The 16,733-nt window shown below is 36.6% G+C and overlaps 1 protein-coding gene and 2 pseudogenes across 2 annotated transcripts; all 3 read right to left on the reverse strand.

The window, feature by feature from the left end:
* On the reverse strand, window positions 1,218-5,956 carry LOC109124668 (110 kDa U5 small nuclear ribonucleoprotein component CLO). Of its 2 annotated transcripts, none has more exons than XM_010423981.2 (12): window positions 5,786-5,956; window positions 4,567-5,315; window positions 4,414-4,482; window positions 3,758-4,318; window positions 3,051-3,683; window positions 2,852-2,950; window positions 2,582-2,740; window positions 2,356-2,441; window positions 2,073-2,271; window positions 1,877-1,987; window positions 1,583-1,789; window positions 1,218-1,496 (listed from the first exon to the last, which is right to left on the reverse strand). In XM_010423981.2, exons 2-12 carry the CDS (start codon window positions 5,299-5,301, stop codon window positions 1,398-1,400), a joined length of 2,958 nt encoding a protein of 985 aa, XP_010422283.1. In that variant the 5' UTR covers window positions 5,302-5,315; window positions 5,786-5,956; the 3' UTR covers window positions 1,218-1,397. The 2 variants fall into 2 exon arrangements, with proteins under 2 accessions (XP_010422283.1, XP_010422282.1); XM_010423980.2 differs by having other exon boundaries at window positions 3,051-3,630; window positions 3,705-4,318.
* On the reverse strand, window positions 10,233-10,905 carry LOC109125966 (annotated as a pseudogene).
* LOC104709724 lies at window positions 12,159-13,378 on the reverse strand (annotated as a pseudogene).

Consider the following 16,733-nt stretch of genomic DNA (forward strand, 5'->3'; position numbering starts at 1 on the left):
AAACCGAACCGAACCGAAATTCTTCAAATACCCGAATGGTTAGTAAAAATCTATATCCAAACTAACCGAAACCGAACCGAACCGAACCGACAATTAAATGGTTAACCGAAATATCCGAAAACCTAGAAGATATCAAATATTATATACTTAATATTATGCAAAACTATAAAATAAACTTAAAATATAAATTATTTCTAGATTCAAAACAATTAAATATTTTAAATAATCAATATATGTAAATGTTATTATTTTGAATTTACAAAGTTAAATACTATTTTGTAAAATTGAATCAATATTTTTCCCTTTTTTGTATTTTTGTTATTGTATATTTGGTTAATTTTGGTTATATTCGGTTAGTTTTGGTTATATTTGGTTTATTTGGTTAATGTTAATATAATTTATGTTAGTTATGGTTATTTATTTAAATAACCAAACCGAAACCGAACCGAAAGAAACCGAACCGAACTAAACCGAAATTTCATAAATATCCAAATGGTTACTATATTACTATATCCAAAATAATCGAAACCGAATACAACCGAACCGAAACCGAATGGTTAACCGAATGCCCAGGCCTAGTCATGGACATGTGGCACTCTCTCCATTGCTGATGTGATATAAGAATGGATGTGGTAGAACGATGGAGAAAATTATCCGAACTTTCATAGTATAGATTACTTATTAGGCTAAGATTGGATTTTAGGTTTTGTTTTTGTTTTTCTTCTCCTTTCTAGAGAAACTTCAATCAGATCCTGCAAAAGAAAGTTTGGTTTAGCCATGGGTTTAACTTATCTCAAGATGGAGTAAATATCTTTGCTACGAAATTCTACGTTAATGAATAACGGAGTAGACCTTAGAATAGCTCTAAAAGCGGAGTTTCTGTCTCGGATTTAGTTGAAGTTGGAATAATAATGGAAATCTTTTAAAAAATTCAATCTTGCGGATTAGTAGAAGAAGTTAGTGATGGTGGATCTGAAGTCCGGCGACAAAACTGACAATCGTGTCAAATCTCATCCTTCTCTCGTGTAGACACGTGACACTTGAATCTATTATCCTTATCTTGAATTGGATAGGATAAGTGAGATTAATTTTAACTGACGTTAGTAAATTTTGGGGGAATTGGGCTTTTGTTACACCATCTGTATTCTGTAATGCTCTTTGTTGTTCACTGTTTGAGAGTCAGTTGCAGGTCTTATGACTTTGTAGAGTTTGACACATCATCTAAAAAACATTTGACTTGTGGAGTTTTGTAAAAACCTCTCATCAACATTTGACTTGACACATCATCTAAAAACCATTCCGATCTGTTTTCTCCTTTCAAATATTTAAAGAGTAGAGGAGAGAGATACTACAAGTCTCTACTAGTCTAGGGTGTGGCATATGAAAGTAGGAATCCATCACATCATCTGAAGATGAAGATCACCCGTCTGCTGGGCCAACTCCACCATCATGGCCTCGTCGAAAAACTTGTTGCCACTAACATCTTCACTCATTCCCTGCAAAACCAACACAACATAGATATGTCAGAGATTGTAACCAGTGTGGTTTGGATTTGTAAAGAGTTTATGTTTCGTTCTTATACCTTTCTACGGCGGGTCTTGACCATGAATTCGCGAGCTAGGTGCTGAATAGGGGCAGGCTCAAGTGGACGCAGTAGGATGCTTTTGTCAAGAGGGTCTCCTGGCACTATGGCCCAGTGATCAAACACAGACACGCAGAAAGCTTGTCCCTGTGTGTGGTACCTCAGATCTGTCTCAAACCCGAACGATTCTATCACAGGTAGAAAAGCCTGCATCAACACCAAAGAATCAATCAATTAATCACTAAATCATCACTCAGTCAGATTATAGGAAACAAAGCGAGTAAAAAGACTAACCTTCACAATGTAAGCCGGAGTACCAGGCTGAGGAACATCAGATGTGACGTGCCCACGTCTACGTGACAAAACTGTGTAGATTGCAGTCACACAGTCGATTGGTGTTTGTATCTGAAACACAACCATAACTCGTAATGAACAATATAACTTATAAGAGAAAAAATGCAAAGAGCAAAAGTAGAAAGGGATAATGTACCTCCACATAGTACACAGGTTCCATCAGCCTTGGAGTTGCCATAAGAAAGGCTGAATATGCAACACGTCTTGCTGTTGGAATCATCTGACCAGATCCTCTATGCAGCGGCTCTGGTGCTATCCGTGCATCAACAATCTTGAACTTTACATTTCTTATGGGCTCATCACAGAGGGGACCTTCACGGGCACCCCACTGGAACCTGCAAAGTGATTAAAACGAAGCCATTCAGCTACAGCCAACAAAATGGAGCCAACGAAAAGTGTAACAGAAGAAAGATGTTCACCCTTGAACAATGGATTCTTTCACTGCCATCATCAAGTTCCTGTCGACCTCAGTTGGGAGGGTGTCATCCAATAAAATATTTGGTCCCTGATCAGTCAGATATAAACAATCAAAAAATGAATTGTCAAAACAGAGTTGCTATGCTTGCTAAAGCCATAACAAAAGGCAAACATAAAGATACAGAGAGCACCCATTTTGCAGGGCTTTAAGACAAAAAATGCATTCACCTGTTTATCAGGACCAAAAGCCCAAATGGAACGTGCAGCAAGTAGATCCCAGTCATACTTCGTCCTGAAGAAGTCCCCGAGTTGTTTCCTGTTCCAGTCAATGCTTACGACGCCACTCTCAATGTCCTCAGCAAGCCCTCTGTCCAATGGCTCTGCAATCTTTAGCGCATAAACAGATATTAGATTACTCCCAAAGTAATTGTGCTTGAGCACCATAACAAACATCTCAGTCTTATATATAAGGGAAAATCCAGAGAGAAAATCCCTTACCATTGTTATTTTGTTCTTTTTGTTTGGAGTCTCAGCAAAACACTTCATCGACGAAGATTCAACAACTGTCTCACAGAAGGAGACCACCGGATCTGCAACCTGCACATTTAAGAAATCGAAAGGATCTTAAAGATCAAAAAAACAAATCAGCAATTGGCTTGTAGAAGAGAATTATCATCATAGAGCCAAAGTAGATCACCTTTACTTCGACCTCTGAATAGAGCTCCCTGAGGTCCTTCATGATGGAGTCCAAGTACAACTCACCCGTGCCTAGAATAGTATGTTCTCCAGACTCCTCGACTTTGGTAATCGCAAGGGGATAGCTTTTGCTAATTTTTCTAAGCCCTTCCACCATTTTAGGCAGCTCACTAGGATTCAAAGGCTCAGTAGCAGTCTTCACTACTGAGAGGGTATTAAATTGGAGCGCTCGGAATATGTGGACATCTTCATCGTAGATTGAATTACACAGAGTCGCAGTTTTCATGATGGACGCATCAACACCTTCAATTAGAACCCATGAACCAGGAGGGGCACTGCTCACTGGTATTCTATACCTCGCTTGATATATCCATAGCTTGGTCACTTCTTTTATAGTCATGTCCTCCTCATCATCAGGTGAATACCCTTCTCCTAGTACACGTACGCTTTGCCCTGTTTGAAGCCTACCACTATAAACTCTTCCAAACACATCAAACACACTAGTATCTGATTTAGGGTACAGCTTTGTCACATTAACCATGAGAGGTCCAGATGGGTCACATTCTACCATTGACTCATAAATGGGGGAATCTGTTGGCCCAGTGTATGCATGGCCGACTTTCCTCGCTGCAGCCTCTCTGNCATTGACTCATAAATGGGGGAATCTGTTGGCCCAGTGTATGCATGGCCGACTTTCCTCGATGCAGCCTCTCTGGGAGAAGGAATGTGCTTTACCAACATATCAGTGAACCCTGATGCCGAACCAAAAACTGAGCTACAGGCTAACCTAAGTAAAGGTCTGACGTTTAGCTTATATGCACTATTACTCAGAGTCACTCCTAATTCTGCAAGGGTGGTCTCCACACTCTTCTTATGTTCACCTATCACTTGGCTGTATATTTTGTATAGAGGCTCCAGAATAAACTGAACAAATGCTCTTTCTCCACCACCTACTGGAGGATTTTTCTTGAATACCCTAGTATCAGGGTGATAATAAACATCTCCCCAAAGTCGAGATGCAAACTTATCCACGTCCATGGCCACCCCATGTAGCTTGGCATACATTTTAGCAAAAGATTGCAATGTGAAAGACCATCCAGCTGTCCCACTGGCAAAACATACATTTCCAGCTGCAGGGTCTATAAGGGGTAAGTTTCCAGCAGTTGTTGAAGCAACAGATATGTGGTTGTTAATGACTTCAATTGTATGCCTAAGCTTGTAGTAAGCATCCCTTGGAGGTAGTTTGAGCTCAGTTATGAGCCTGTCAACCTGTTGGGGAACAAACAGCAAAAGTCAAGTAAATGTATGGAAATATAAAATTTCACACAATAAATCTCAATTTACATTGTTGAAGCAAGATGTACCTTATTGATCACAACAACAATAGGGAGACGGTCCTGGATTGCATGCCGAATAGCTCTCTCTGTGTTTACCTAGAAAAAGATTTACTAGCGTTATGTACAATCGGTAAACCTCAAAAGAAAAATACAGAGCATAATGAGAGAGCAAAGACATACCATGACTCCTTCAGCAGCATCAACAATGAGAACAGCACCATCGGCAAGTCTTAAAGAAGCAGTCATTTCGTCAGAGAAATTGACATGTCCAGGAGTATCCATGATATTGCACAGGTATGATTTGGATCTACTGTCCTCAAGAACAAGGGACATTGGAACGGCCTTGATTGAGATATTTCTCTCCTGCTCATCGACTCGCGTGTCTGTATATTTCATATGCTTCTCGTTTTTAACATTAAAAGTAGACATATGATGCGTCTGCTCTACCAACATATCCATGAAGACAGTTTTCCCATGCTGTAGATGACCCACAAGAGCAACATTCCTCATAAGGGCGGGATTAGACATGAGGCCGATAAGAAACTCAGTTGACACGTACGTTGACTGATCCTTAACCCCAACCTCAAATCTGATATCTCTAACAGGTTTGATAATGGGTTGCTCAAGAGGCTGCTCATCTTCATCCATAACCAAGGTCTCAACATCCTCACCATAAACCTCCTCTGCAGTAGGGTAATACTTCTTATCCTCAGGAAGAACAATCTGGTTCTCCATCTCAACATCATTGATTGTGGTAATCCAGCCATTTGAACCTCCTTGTTCACCATCAGATCCATGCCCATTTTCTTCAGGCAGCTTATCTTCATCTTCTTCTACTTCATCGCCACTCTCTCTGTCAGACTCAATCTCAGGTCCAATGTAGTTACCAAACTCATCATACAAACTATCATCCATCTTTTTATGTAAACCTGTCAAAAACAGAATCCAATGAAGCAAATCAGAACTTTATACCGGCAAATATAACCTCAAAAGTAGTCAAATCACCGCGGAATCAATCTGGGTTCTACTATACCAAATCTGAAACCTATTCGCCCCTAACGCTATCACAAGATTCAAGAGTTGATACTAAGAAACTCAGAAACCATTCTAGACTCGTACATTTAGATAAGAAAAACAAAGAAAACAAAATCGGCAAAAATCGTTTGGATCTTCACTTAAAAATCGCCGGACTAGCGTAGCTTTCGCGAAAGTGTCTGAGAGAGCACCGGGAAAAGCTAGAATCAACCGGAAAACTTAAGATGATTCGGAATAAAGCAAAAACCCTAGGCAAGAATCAACGAGAAACTTACGCTAAGTTGGACTCGAGCAAAACCCTAGAGTATAAGCAAAACTCAAGCTGAATAAAAAAACAAGTAAAGGAGAGTGAGAGAAGGCGAACCTCGGTGGGGGAAAGAAACGAGCGGCGATGGTGCGCAAGCTAGAGAGGAGAATGAGGGTTGGCTGGCTCGGCGATAGCGACTGGGTTCGAGCTTCGTCGAGACTCTGAGACTGTTTTGGTGAACGGAGCCGTCGAAAAAGAAATGAATATAAGATTTTTTAGATTTAGGTTTTAGATTGGAAAGACTCTTCCTCACATAGAGGGGGTTAAGTCGGTGTTTAGTTTTTTTTTTTTTTCTTTAGTATTCCAAGAAGGCAAGAATATGTAAAATGAAAAAAAATTATAAATTGATATTGAAGAGTAAAAAAAAATCTTCAAACTAGATTTTAACTCATGAGAACCTTTGATACTGATTTTTATTGCTGCCTAGAGTTTTTAACACATTTTGACTTTTATTTTTTTATTTATCAAATTACATCTGCACAAATAATGATTTTTAGTAGTTAATCAAACTATAGTGGTTACACATTTTAATTGTTGTATCACCTAATGATTACTTCAAAAATTTGATGTATCATTATAGGAGATAAACTCCTTCTTCGTTTATTATACTAGGGTAGGGTTAGCCTAGGCATGTTAATTAGGGTCGAAGCGGCCCTGAAAAATACCGGGCTCGAGCTTAAATATATATGTCCAGAAAAAATCAGGCCTTTCGGGCTCAGCCTGTTTGGGTTTTAACAAATATATTTATATTTTTTGTTAACATTTTTATTTGATTACAATATTTGATTAATGATTTATTGTAAATAAAGTTTAAAACTCTAATCTAAGTTTTCATATTTACTTAATAACCTTGCTTAATACTTTTAAAATTTTATATATATAATATTTTATATGAATTATATATAGTTTTATTTGGTTAAAGCATAAAAATTTATTTAGTTTTAAACTTTTTCTTTTAAATTAAGTTGGTTGTAGTGAATATAAATGAGTCATTAAAATTTTGATTGATTTATTTTACAATGCATCTTTAAACAATGCTTTTTAAGACTTATAATTTTGAATTATTGATCGGTAAGATAAGCCCGAAAAAGCCCGAAAAGCCTTGTAGCCCTGTTAGGGCCGGGCTCGGGCTTTGAAATATAGGCTCGGAAATATTTCGGGCCGGGCTCAAACATATGCAGGCTTTACGGGTTTCGGGCCGGGGCAGCCCGATTGACATCTCTAGGTTAGCCGTGCGTAATTTTTAAGTTTTATTATTTTTAATTATAGTATTTATTTTGAATTTTTAATATTTGGACAATAATATTACACATATAGTTTTATTAAAAAAAAAATTGTTTCTGTAAAAAATACAAAATTAAATGAGTTTACAATATCAAAATATATAATGGACCGGAGGAATAAGATAATCTTCTTACCTTGAGGGTTGAAATTTGACAACTAAAACTTTGGTGTTATTTGATATACGTAGTATGTTATCATTGATGTATTCCAGGCCTTGATGCTAAAATTGAGATAAAAACTCAGTTCATATCATGGTATCCAAAAGAAATTATCTACTTATCATGTTTGAAACTCTTAATTTGTACTGCACACTAGTAATCTACTAGTCTTAGTTTTAGTTTCCTACAAGTGCTCCCGTCGATTTCATGCAATTTCAGATTCCTTTCACCTTCTTTTCATATTTTCTTTGATTGTTTTTACTTCTATCCTTTTTTTCTCTACGGTTCGTTTTCTTTCTTCTACGTACATCCTTAACCATTATACCAACTAAATATGATTCTCTAGACCACTGTTTACCTCTTATTTTGTCAATCAATGAAAAAAAATCATAGCAACCTATATCAATTCTCCCGCTATCTATGGTTCGGATGAGCTGAATACCGTCGAGGTTGAGCTGATCTGAAGGTGAGTTCGACATCATAGTTCTGAGAAATTGAGTCATGAGACTTTATCAAGACATTATATTACATACATCCTAGGGAAATAAATCCAATGTTAAAATCCATAAAAAGCTTAAAGATGAAAATTCGAAGGATAAAAAATTTCATATATATGTTGCTCTTACGAACGTACGTGATCTTGTTTAATAAACCTCTTCGTCGATTGTATAGAGAGGAAACCGTAAGTGTGGAGAATAATTATACATGTACAATGCAAAAGTGTGGAGAGGAAATTTGAAATTGGAATCACATGTTATGAGAGGGATTGTGGCTTCAAGAGAGAGACGATGAGTTTAGGTTAAAAGGGGGAGTGATGAATGTTATATGTGGCGTAATCGCTTTTCCATAGACGTTTTAACTAAAACTGCTTACGCTCTAAAGAAGTTTTTGTTAACATATTAAGATTTTATTTGCGCTTTAGCCGATACGGACAAAGAAAATGGCTAAGAGGAATAGAAAAGAGTTAACCTTTTATGATCAAATCACAGATTTTGAAACGAATCCGGCAACCTAGAGCCGCAAACCAACGCTGGTAATGTGATGATCACGGGAACGGATGAAATAGAAAAATGTACTATTGTTGAATAAAGCATGAATGAACCTTTTGGTGTAAATTAGATAGGCCTAGCTAGTTCACGTAGTATAGGAGATGTGGAGGGATGCGCTGTAGATGGGACTGTAACACGTTCTTAATTTAAGAGACACTGAAAAGTAGTTGAGCCGTTTCAAAGTTTATGGAGTAGCAATCGTTGTAAAATTGTGAAAACCTTAAAAGAGAGACTTGAGTTTTGATGATGTGACAACTTGGAAACAAATTAGAGTAGGATGGAGACTAGCTAAAAAAAAAAAATTGTAAAAAAAGCTGATGTGGACTCTCATAGAGCTCAATGTGATATTAGGAGACCAAAAACAAAAGAAGGAGAAAAACCAAAAACTACAACTAAAAGACTTGCGAGTACAAAATAAAAAACAAAAAAAAACAAAGCGACACCACCAATAATGAATAATGGCCCGGAGAGTAAACACCGATTCTGAGTTGAAACGTACGTATCATCCATCATTTTATGTAAACCTGTCAAAAACAGAATCCAATGAAGCAATCAGAATTTTATACCGGCAAATATAACCAGTCAAATCACCAAAGAATCAATTTGGGTTCTACTATACCAAATCTGAAACCTATTCGCCCCTAACGCTATCACAACGTTCAACAGTTGATAAGAAACTCAGGAACCATTCAAGAATCATACTTAAAGCAAGCGGAAACTTAAGATAATTCGGACAGGCCCCGGCTCTCGGGGTGTGCTGGGTGTGCCAGTGCACCGGGTCCCGCTTTTTGACATTTTTTTTCTTTACATTTTAGGGTCCTAAATTCTTAGATAATTGCAAAATAGGGTCCATTTTTTTAATTTATCAAATATCTAAGCCTATAATTTTATAAAAACTTCAACATAGCACAGGGCCCAATAATATATTGAGCCGGGCCTGAATTCGGATTTCGGTTAAAGCAAAAATCCTAGGCAAGATTTAACGTGAAACTTACGCTAAGTTGGACTCGAGCAAAACCCTAAAGAAGAAGCAAAATTCAAGCTTAATAAAAAGGTTAAGGAGTGAGAGAAGACGAACCTCGGTGTGGGAGAGAAGGTTGACGATAGCGACTAGGTTCGAGTTTTTTTTTTTCTTTGGTTGCGAGACATCTCAGACTGTTTTGGTGAACGGAGCCGTCGAAGAAGGAATGAATATATAAGATTTTTTAAAGATTGAGGTTTTATATTGGAAAGACTCATTAAGTCGGCCGTGTCTAGTTTCTTTTTTTTTCTTCTCCTTTTTGTCTTTTTTTTTTCACTAATAATTATGTTAGCATTAACTGATATATGCATAGTTTCTGATATATGAATATAAAATGCCACGATAAATGCATAGTTTCTGCGTGCTCGTCATGCTTAACCAACGTCGTGAGAGTGATTGGAGTAATTGTCGGCTGGATTCACAACATCCATTGTAATGAAAAACGAATTATAGTGAGTATATAACTTGCTCACAAATTCAACTCATAGTTTGTACCCTTTTAAAAATTATAACAATGAAGTCCAAGTATGCCGCAGAGATACGCCACTCATAAGGTGTTATGCCCTCACCGATATCAGAACCTCCCGAATCTGAAACAGGTGAAAGATGGATTATATCATCATCCTAGACACGCCATGTGCCTCTTTAGATTTCTTTCGCACCATGTCACATAATCAGGCAAACTGAGGATCATAGATAAGTGCTCCACCAGCCAACGTCGATGGCGGCTGCGCTTCATTCCCAATGGTCTCGTCCATGATTTCTTCCATATCTCCGAATTTCGTTTTGTCAAACCCCAAAGTAGGGAACTGTGCACGGTCCTCAATAGCCGGTGCAGCAAGTCATCTGTAGCTCAGTGTTTACAGCTCCTCCTTCTCTTGGCCCTTTTATGTGAGCCATATGTATGTATTCTTTGGTCTCATTTGCAACTTCAATATACATATGTCCAGGTTTACCATCCATGGTTTTCCTTAATATCGATTTGTGATCACCTACCAAGCCCCTTGCTGAAGAATAGAAGATTCATCACCAGTATACTTGTAACTTATGTAGAAGATTGCATTCTCTGCTTTGAGCTTCTCATGTGCCTCTGTTGTGTATTTTTCTTTAGTTTCTATGACTACCTTCTTGATATCCAAGCTTGGGGGAGCCACCAATTGATGGTTTGCTTTTGATAAGAAAGCAATTTTCGAGAAGAGCTGCAACCAGTCCTTCTCAAGCAGATCTGATTCTTGCACCTCGTAAAACCTTTTAAGGTCAATGGAAAATTCATGATCAGAATACCATTTGAGCACTAGACGTTTGTAGAAATCATCTATTGATGTATCGTCCCAATAATCACTCAGAGCTTCCTTACATTTGATTCTATAGGCTAAGGTCCTTCACATGAAAGAGATATCGTGTGTACATTCAACATCGCTGAAAAACGTCTGAAAAGTAAAGACAGAGTTGATGGTCGCATCCATTGCCTCCAAAGTAATGTAGTACTTGGTGTATGCAGTATTCAGAATACTATATTTTTCCCAGCGCACACAAAGTTGAAGTTTGTTCCTTTATGAAGATTGTGGCACAGTGGCAGTGGAGTCCAAGCCTACCAAAAAGGGAGATATCATAACTTTTACCCCAACAAGACTTAACTAGTGTAGAAAGACCGGAAGAAAACATAACAAACTGAACAAATGATATTGAAACGACTGAACATGTTTGCACAAATGAACAAATGATATAACACATGTGCCCGAACTGATGACCGAATGAGATTATTTGACTGTCCAATCGGTTCTTGAGGAAAAACCGAATACAAACCGAATTGACTAAATTCCGGTTTGGTCAATTCAGTTAAGAAGAAACGCTGAGGACTACTAAAATGTTCTTTGTTTTCCCAACAAAATATATATTATAAAATGTTGTTTTTAACAGTACTAATTTAAATAATTAGTATTATTATTATACCTTCTAACACAACAAGTTTATCAATAAATTAGACAAAATATATATATATATATATGATTTTAATAATAGAATTGCTGAAATATCTGTATACTCTAATCGAAAGAGGATAAGAAATATTTTCCGACCAATGAGATTGATTCAATTACAGATTTTTTTTATCTTACTCTAAACAGCATTATAAGAAAGTTTTTTCTTTTGTTAAAACATATTCTCTTTGTTTCACAAATAGTGTTATTTTGAAATTTTTTTCTTATTACAAAAAGAGTGTCATTTTATGTTTTTAATGCAAATATTAAGATTAAATATCTTTTTATTTCTATCATTTGAGCTTATTAATTAGAAAGTTAAAAAACTTTAGTATATTTATAAAAGGTAAAACAGAAATTTAAATAATTTTCTTAGTTTGTGTGCATTATGTCAAAATAACATTCTTTGTGAAACAGAGCAAGTATATTATAAAGATTATTTTCTAAAAATTTGGATATTTTCACTTATTTTCCCCAAAAAAAATTGTATCATGTAAGTAATATATTTCGTCTAATGAATAATGATATCCTATAAAAAAATCGAGTGCAGCCAAATCTTCTCAAAATTGATTTAAAGTATACCAGAGTTGTTCCTCAAAACAACATTTTTGTTTTAATTTTGTTCCATTGCACTTTTGCCAACCATTTTGGGCGACGTAAATTTGCATAAAGCAAACACTTTGATTACAATTATATTGTTTCTTGAGACTTGTTAATCAAAAATATATTGAGCACTTCTTAAGAATATAAAAATAGATTTCTAAATATATATTTTCATAGATGAAATAGATTTATTTATAAAATAATAATTCACCCAAAAATGGATGAAAATTACCATAACATATTGTTATATTTTTATTTTCTTATACGATATGTATAATAGTATAAGCCATTAAGCATTACATAAATTAGAGAGCGAGCCTAGAAAAACTAGTTCTCTTAGTACTTCAGACCAAGAGTGAGTTCAAGGGACATGTCTTCTTCACCATTTGCACCATCCCCAACAACATTAACATCACTGTCTTTGTTTTCATTTGGTCCCACCTGCCATACATATTTATCTATCTAGTTCATATGCATCAAATAATCAATGACAAATAAATAGAAGGACAAAAAATACATCTATCTAGTTCATATGCATATGCAATAAATCATTATAAGGTAAGAAATGCAAGGACAAAAAAAAAAGGAAAAATTACCCTTGAATATTGATACAAAGACTTGCAAGATACTTCCATCGGAGTTACTTTCTCAGTACTATTCAATTGTACATTAAAAGAAATTAAAAAAAAACAATTAACCAAAAAAAAGAAGCGATTATGCAAAAACCTATACATCAACTAAAGAACCTTTGTTGAGTTTGGATAGCATCTCGAATATGTTCATAGATCTTAAAGTATTGTTGAGAGTGCCTCCTATTCATTTGCCTTATCATTGTCCTTTCTGCCATATGATTGGACTTGAATAATAGAGCAAAATTATTGATAAAAGAGACATAAACTCTCTTTATGCATTCTGTTTGATATCAATATATTTTCATATGCAAAGCTACAACACTAACATATTTAGTGAACTCTAAACTAAAGTGTGAGACAACTATTTACCTTTTATAGAATCTTCTTCCTTCTTGTTCCTATACATCTATTTAAAGTAAACCATATATATGACTAAACCATATTAGATTACATAATTCATGACATTATACATTGATGCATATATAGCTGATAATGTGTGTATAATTAAAGACCTGGAGATGGCTTTTCACTTGTGATATTGTAAGGTCTCGCACCTTCATATTATCCAAAATTTTCTTAGGTGTTGCTGCTGCAAATTAACGAGAATGATAATGAATTAAAAAAATTATTTAAAAAATTTTGATCAGGAATAAAATATAATAATAAAAAAAATGGGAGAGGTGAACTAATTTAATGGAACTTAAATAAAACGAGGTTGTTGATTTTAGTGACAAATTTTTTGATCTCTCTGTTTCATTGGAGAGGAATTCCTTCTTTTTGTTTTGTGATACGGAAAAAAAATTGCTTACTCCTTTAGCCACCGAGATATTCTACAACGTGAACAAAAAGGTTGTGACGATCGTCGGTCCATTTCGTACAAGGCGTTTTTGACCTAATGTAAGATCTAACAATCGAGTTTCTCATCGCTATTTTTTTAGGCGAAACTCTGAGTTTGATGATTTCTTATCATACGTATCGATAATGTATAGAAAATTGTAAGAGAAAAATATATTAATATACAATTCTCAAAAATAACCTAAGGATAACAGATTTAATGCTAATAGCTGTTTTTGTATATTGTACATTATTACTTGCATTATATTTTTGTTTTTTAGTTTATTTTAAATTGTTTAATAGAATCACTATTTTTAGAATCTTTTTTATTACTTATTAATTTAACATTAGTATTTTATGGTATAATATATTATATTAAATACTTTAGTAACAACCTCCTTTAAAATTCCCCCTTATGTCATTTAGTAAATGTTTCTTTTAGACAGGTAATGTTGGTTATTATGTGGACCTACATTCAAATTTTTGTTATATACTTCTATAAATTTTAATTTTAAAATTATATTTCCCCCAAAAGAAAAATTCATAAAAGAAGATATTTAGGTTTAATAAATGTTAATTTTCAAAAATTTACAAGTGTCAAAAACTATTTATAATTTTTTTTTTTAACTATAGATAGTTTTGAAGGAGAGTTCATATGTAATTCAACATCTAGAAAATGAAAATGTTTTTTTTTTTTGGTAGGAAACCGGAGACAATTGCCTCCCATAAAATTATTAAGCAACTACAAAAAATATACATGAGCAGCTCGTGGAACAATAGTTCCAACAACATCCTCCATTAGGATTCAACGGACAAGAATCAAAAGAATAAAATCCTAACTGCAACAAAAACGCATAGTTTGCTAACCCATCAGGTAGACGGTTAGCTTTCATATACACGTGGTGAATCCGGACTAGTCAGTCTCTTGAAAAAAAGCTTTGTCACAACCGTACCAGGAAAGACAGCGGATGAGCAGAGCTAAACCCGGACCGTAAAAATCCAACCACCACAGTTCTGCCAATGGAACGGTACAAACCCCTATATTAATTGCAAAACCTCCCAGCCATACTCCCTCCCGATCCCGGATTGCTCCACATGCAGCAGCCAACCCCGAATTACCACGAGAGGCTCCGTCTATTGTAAGTTTCACTCAACCAACACTCGGTATCTCCCACCTGATCAGCCGTTGTACTCCGACTGTCCGTCGCATGGTACCGGCAGTCATAGAGTGTGTTCTCCGCACTTCCTCAGCCATATCCTTAACAATTTTCAACTGATCCCTACAAGTCCTTCTCACACCAAACACATCACTACATCTCCAATTCCAAGCCCACCAAACTGTCATACTAAACAATGTAGACCAATTCCCATTGCTCGCATGTGAGCTAATCCATAGGTTCCCAAAGAGCCAAGGCAACAAAGTCTGATAAAAAAAAGACATGATGCTTGCGATGAGGAACCAAACGCCTCCAAATCCCATAAACTGCAGGACAATTCCGCAAAACATGTAAAATCGAGTCCTCTACCCCAGAACACACTATGCACATTGCACCATCCCCCATATGCATGCGCACTCTCTCCACAATGGTCGTAATCACATCATGACTAACATGCCAGAGAAACACTCTCATCCTCTATGGTGCCACCACCCCCCCGTACACGTGAGAAAAAGTTAGCCATGCATGGGCGTGCCTCATCATTCCAGGTCAACAATGAGTAAGCGGAACACAATGTAAATTTACCATTTGGAGTTCCCTACCAAAATGAAGCATCTGTCATACCTGGAAAGTCACTGATCACAATCGCGTATAACCGTTTAAGGACATATTACTTGTTGGTCGTAGTCCCAGCCCACCCTCTTGTTTTGGTTTACGCACTCTCTTCCATGATAGTAAGTGTTGTCACTTCTTCTCTGTTGTACTCCACCAAACAAAAGCTCTTGACAGCTTATCCAAACTCTTTAAAGTAGAGGCTGGTAGCAAGATTACCCTCATTAAATGGACTGGTATTGAGGATAGCATAGACTTAGTCAACGTTAACCTCCCTGCAAGGCTCAGTGAACGACTTTTCCAGCCTGCTAACCTTGCAGAGACTCGATCCAACACTTCCCCAAAAGTCTCCTTGTTTATCCGTTTCTTCAAGATTATCATCTCCAATTATTGCCTAACTCTCTTGTAAAGCTAATACCACTCTTTGCACTAATCAACTGTTCCATATCCCGACTAACATTACTTGAAAAAAAAATCTTAGACTTCTAACTTATTGGCCAGAATCCAAACAAAATATCTCCAACACACTTCGAATAAACCGCACATTTGCAACCGATGCTTCCGCAAACAAAAGCAAATCATCAGCAAAGCAAACATGGGACAGCTTTGGTCCCTCTTGTGATAACGCTATTGGCTTCCAATCCCCTTTCCCAACTGCAGCTTCAATATGATGGCACAACCGTTCTAAGCACAAAACAAATAAATATGGCGAGAGCGGATCCCCTTGTCGCAATCCCCAAGCCGCCTTAAATGAATTTTTTCTCTAACCATTCCATAAAACACTCATTCCCAGATTTGTTACTCCTGCCATGATCCTTTTAACCCAACCCTCAGATAAACCCGCAGCTACGAGAGTTTCCTCCAGAAAATCCCACCTTATCTGGTTATAAGCCTTTTCAAAATCTAGCTTCAATAACATCCACTCTTTCCGTCCTTTTTGTGTCTCATAGAATACACCGCCTCCTGCACCACAACTATGTTATCCACACTCAGCCTTCCTGGGATAAAGCTGGACTGAGATGGACTAATGAGCTTCGAAATCACAGTCTTCAACCGAATAACCATTATCTTTGTTATAATTTTAAAAAGTACATTGCACAGACTCACTTATCAAAATTGTGTAATACGCTCTGGCTTAGCAACCTTAGCAATTAACACCATTTGTTGTTTCCGGCAAAACATCAGATTCAAAAAATTCCTACACAAACTTTGTCACAGAACCTCCGTTTGGCCACAAAGTTACTCGCAATTCTCCCCCTATTCCAAGTGAATTGACTCCTTTTGAACGCAATATCAATCAGAGCTAGATCACAAATTGCCCAAAAGCAATTGAGTCTGACGACAACCTACCATTCCCACATGTTTGGTCATCAACTCACAATATGGTATTAAATTCTACACCCACAGTCAGTGGTCCATTAACTCCCCTGATCACCCCACGCAACTATTTCCACAACTCACTACGTCAGCTTATTGTCGAGGCTTCATATACTACCACCAAGTCTACAATCTCATCCTCCTTCACTATTCTCATATAGAAACTGACATGATGATGTTACAACATCCACCCTGCCCACACTAGACCGCCACAATAACCATAGTCCTCCACTTTGTCTAACTGCATCCACACGGTATGAGCTCTCATAACCCAGTCGTTGACATATCCTACTTGCTCT

This window comes from Camelina sativa, chromosome 8, assembly GCF_000633955.1.
Source record: "Camelina sativa cultivar DH55 chromosome 8, Cs, whole genome shotgun sequence".
NCBI lineage: Eukaryota > Viridiplantae > Streptophyta > Magnoliopsida > Brassicales > Brassicaceae > Camelina > Camelina sativa.

Coding starts and splice junctions, on each gene's coding strand:
- LOC109124668 (XM_010423981.2), bottom strand. CDS start 5,301: ATGGATGATAGTTTGTATGATGAGTTTGGTAACTACATTGGACCTGAG. Junction 2,741..2,851: donor AAAAGAACAAAATAACAATG/GTAAGGGATTTT, acceptor TATGCGCTAAAG/ATTGCAGAGCCATTGGACAG. Junction 2,272..2,355: donor AAAGAATCCATTGTTCAAGG/GTGAACATCTTT, acceptor ATCACTTTGCAG/GTTCCAGTGGGGTGCCCGTG.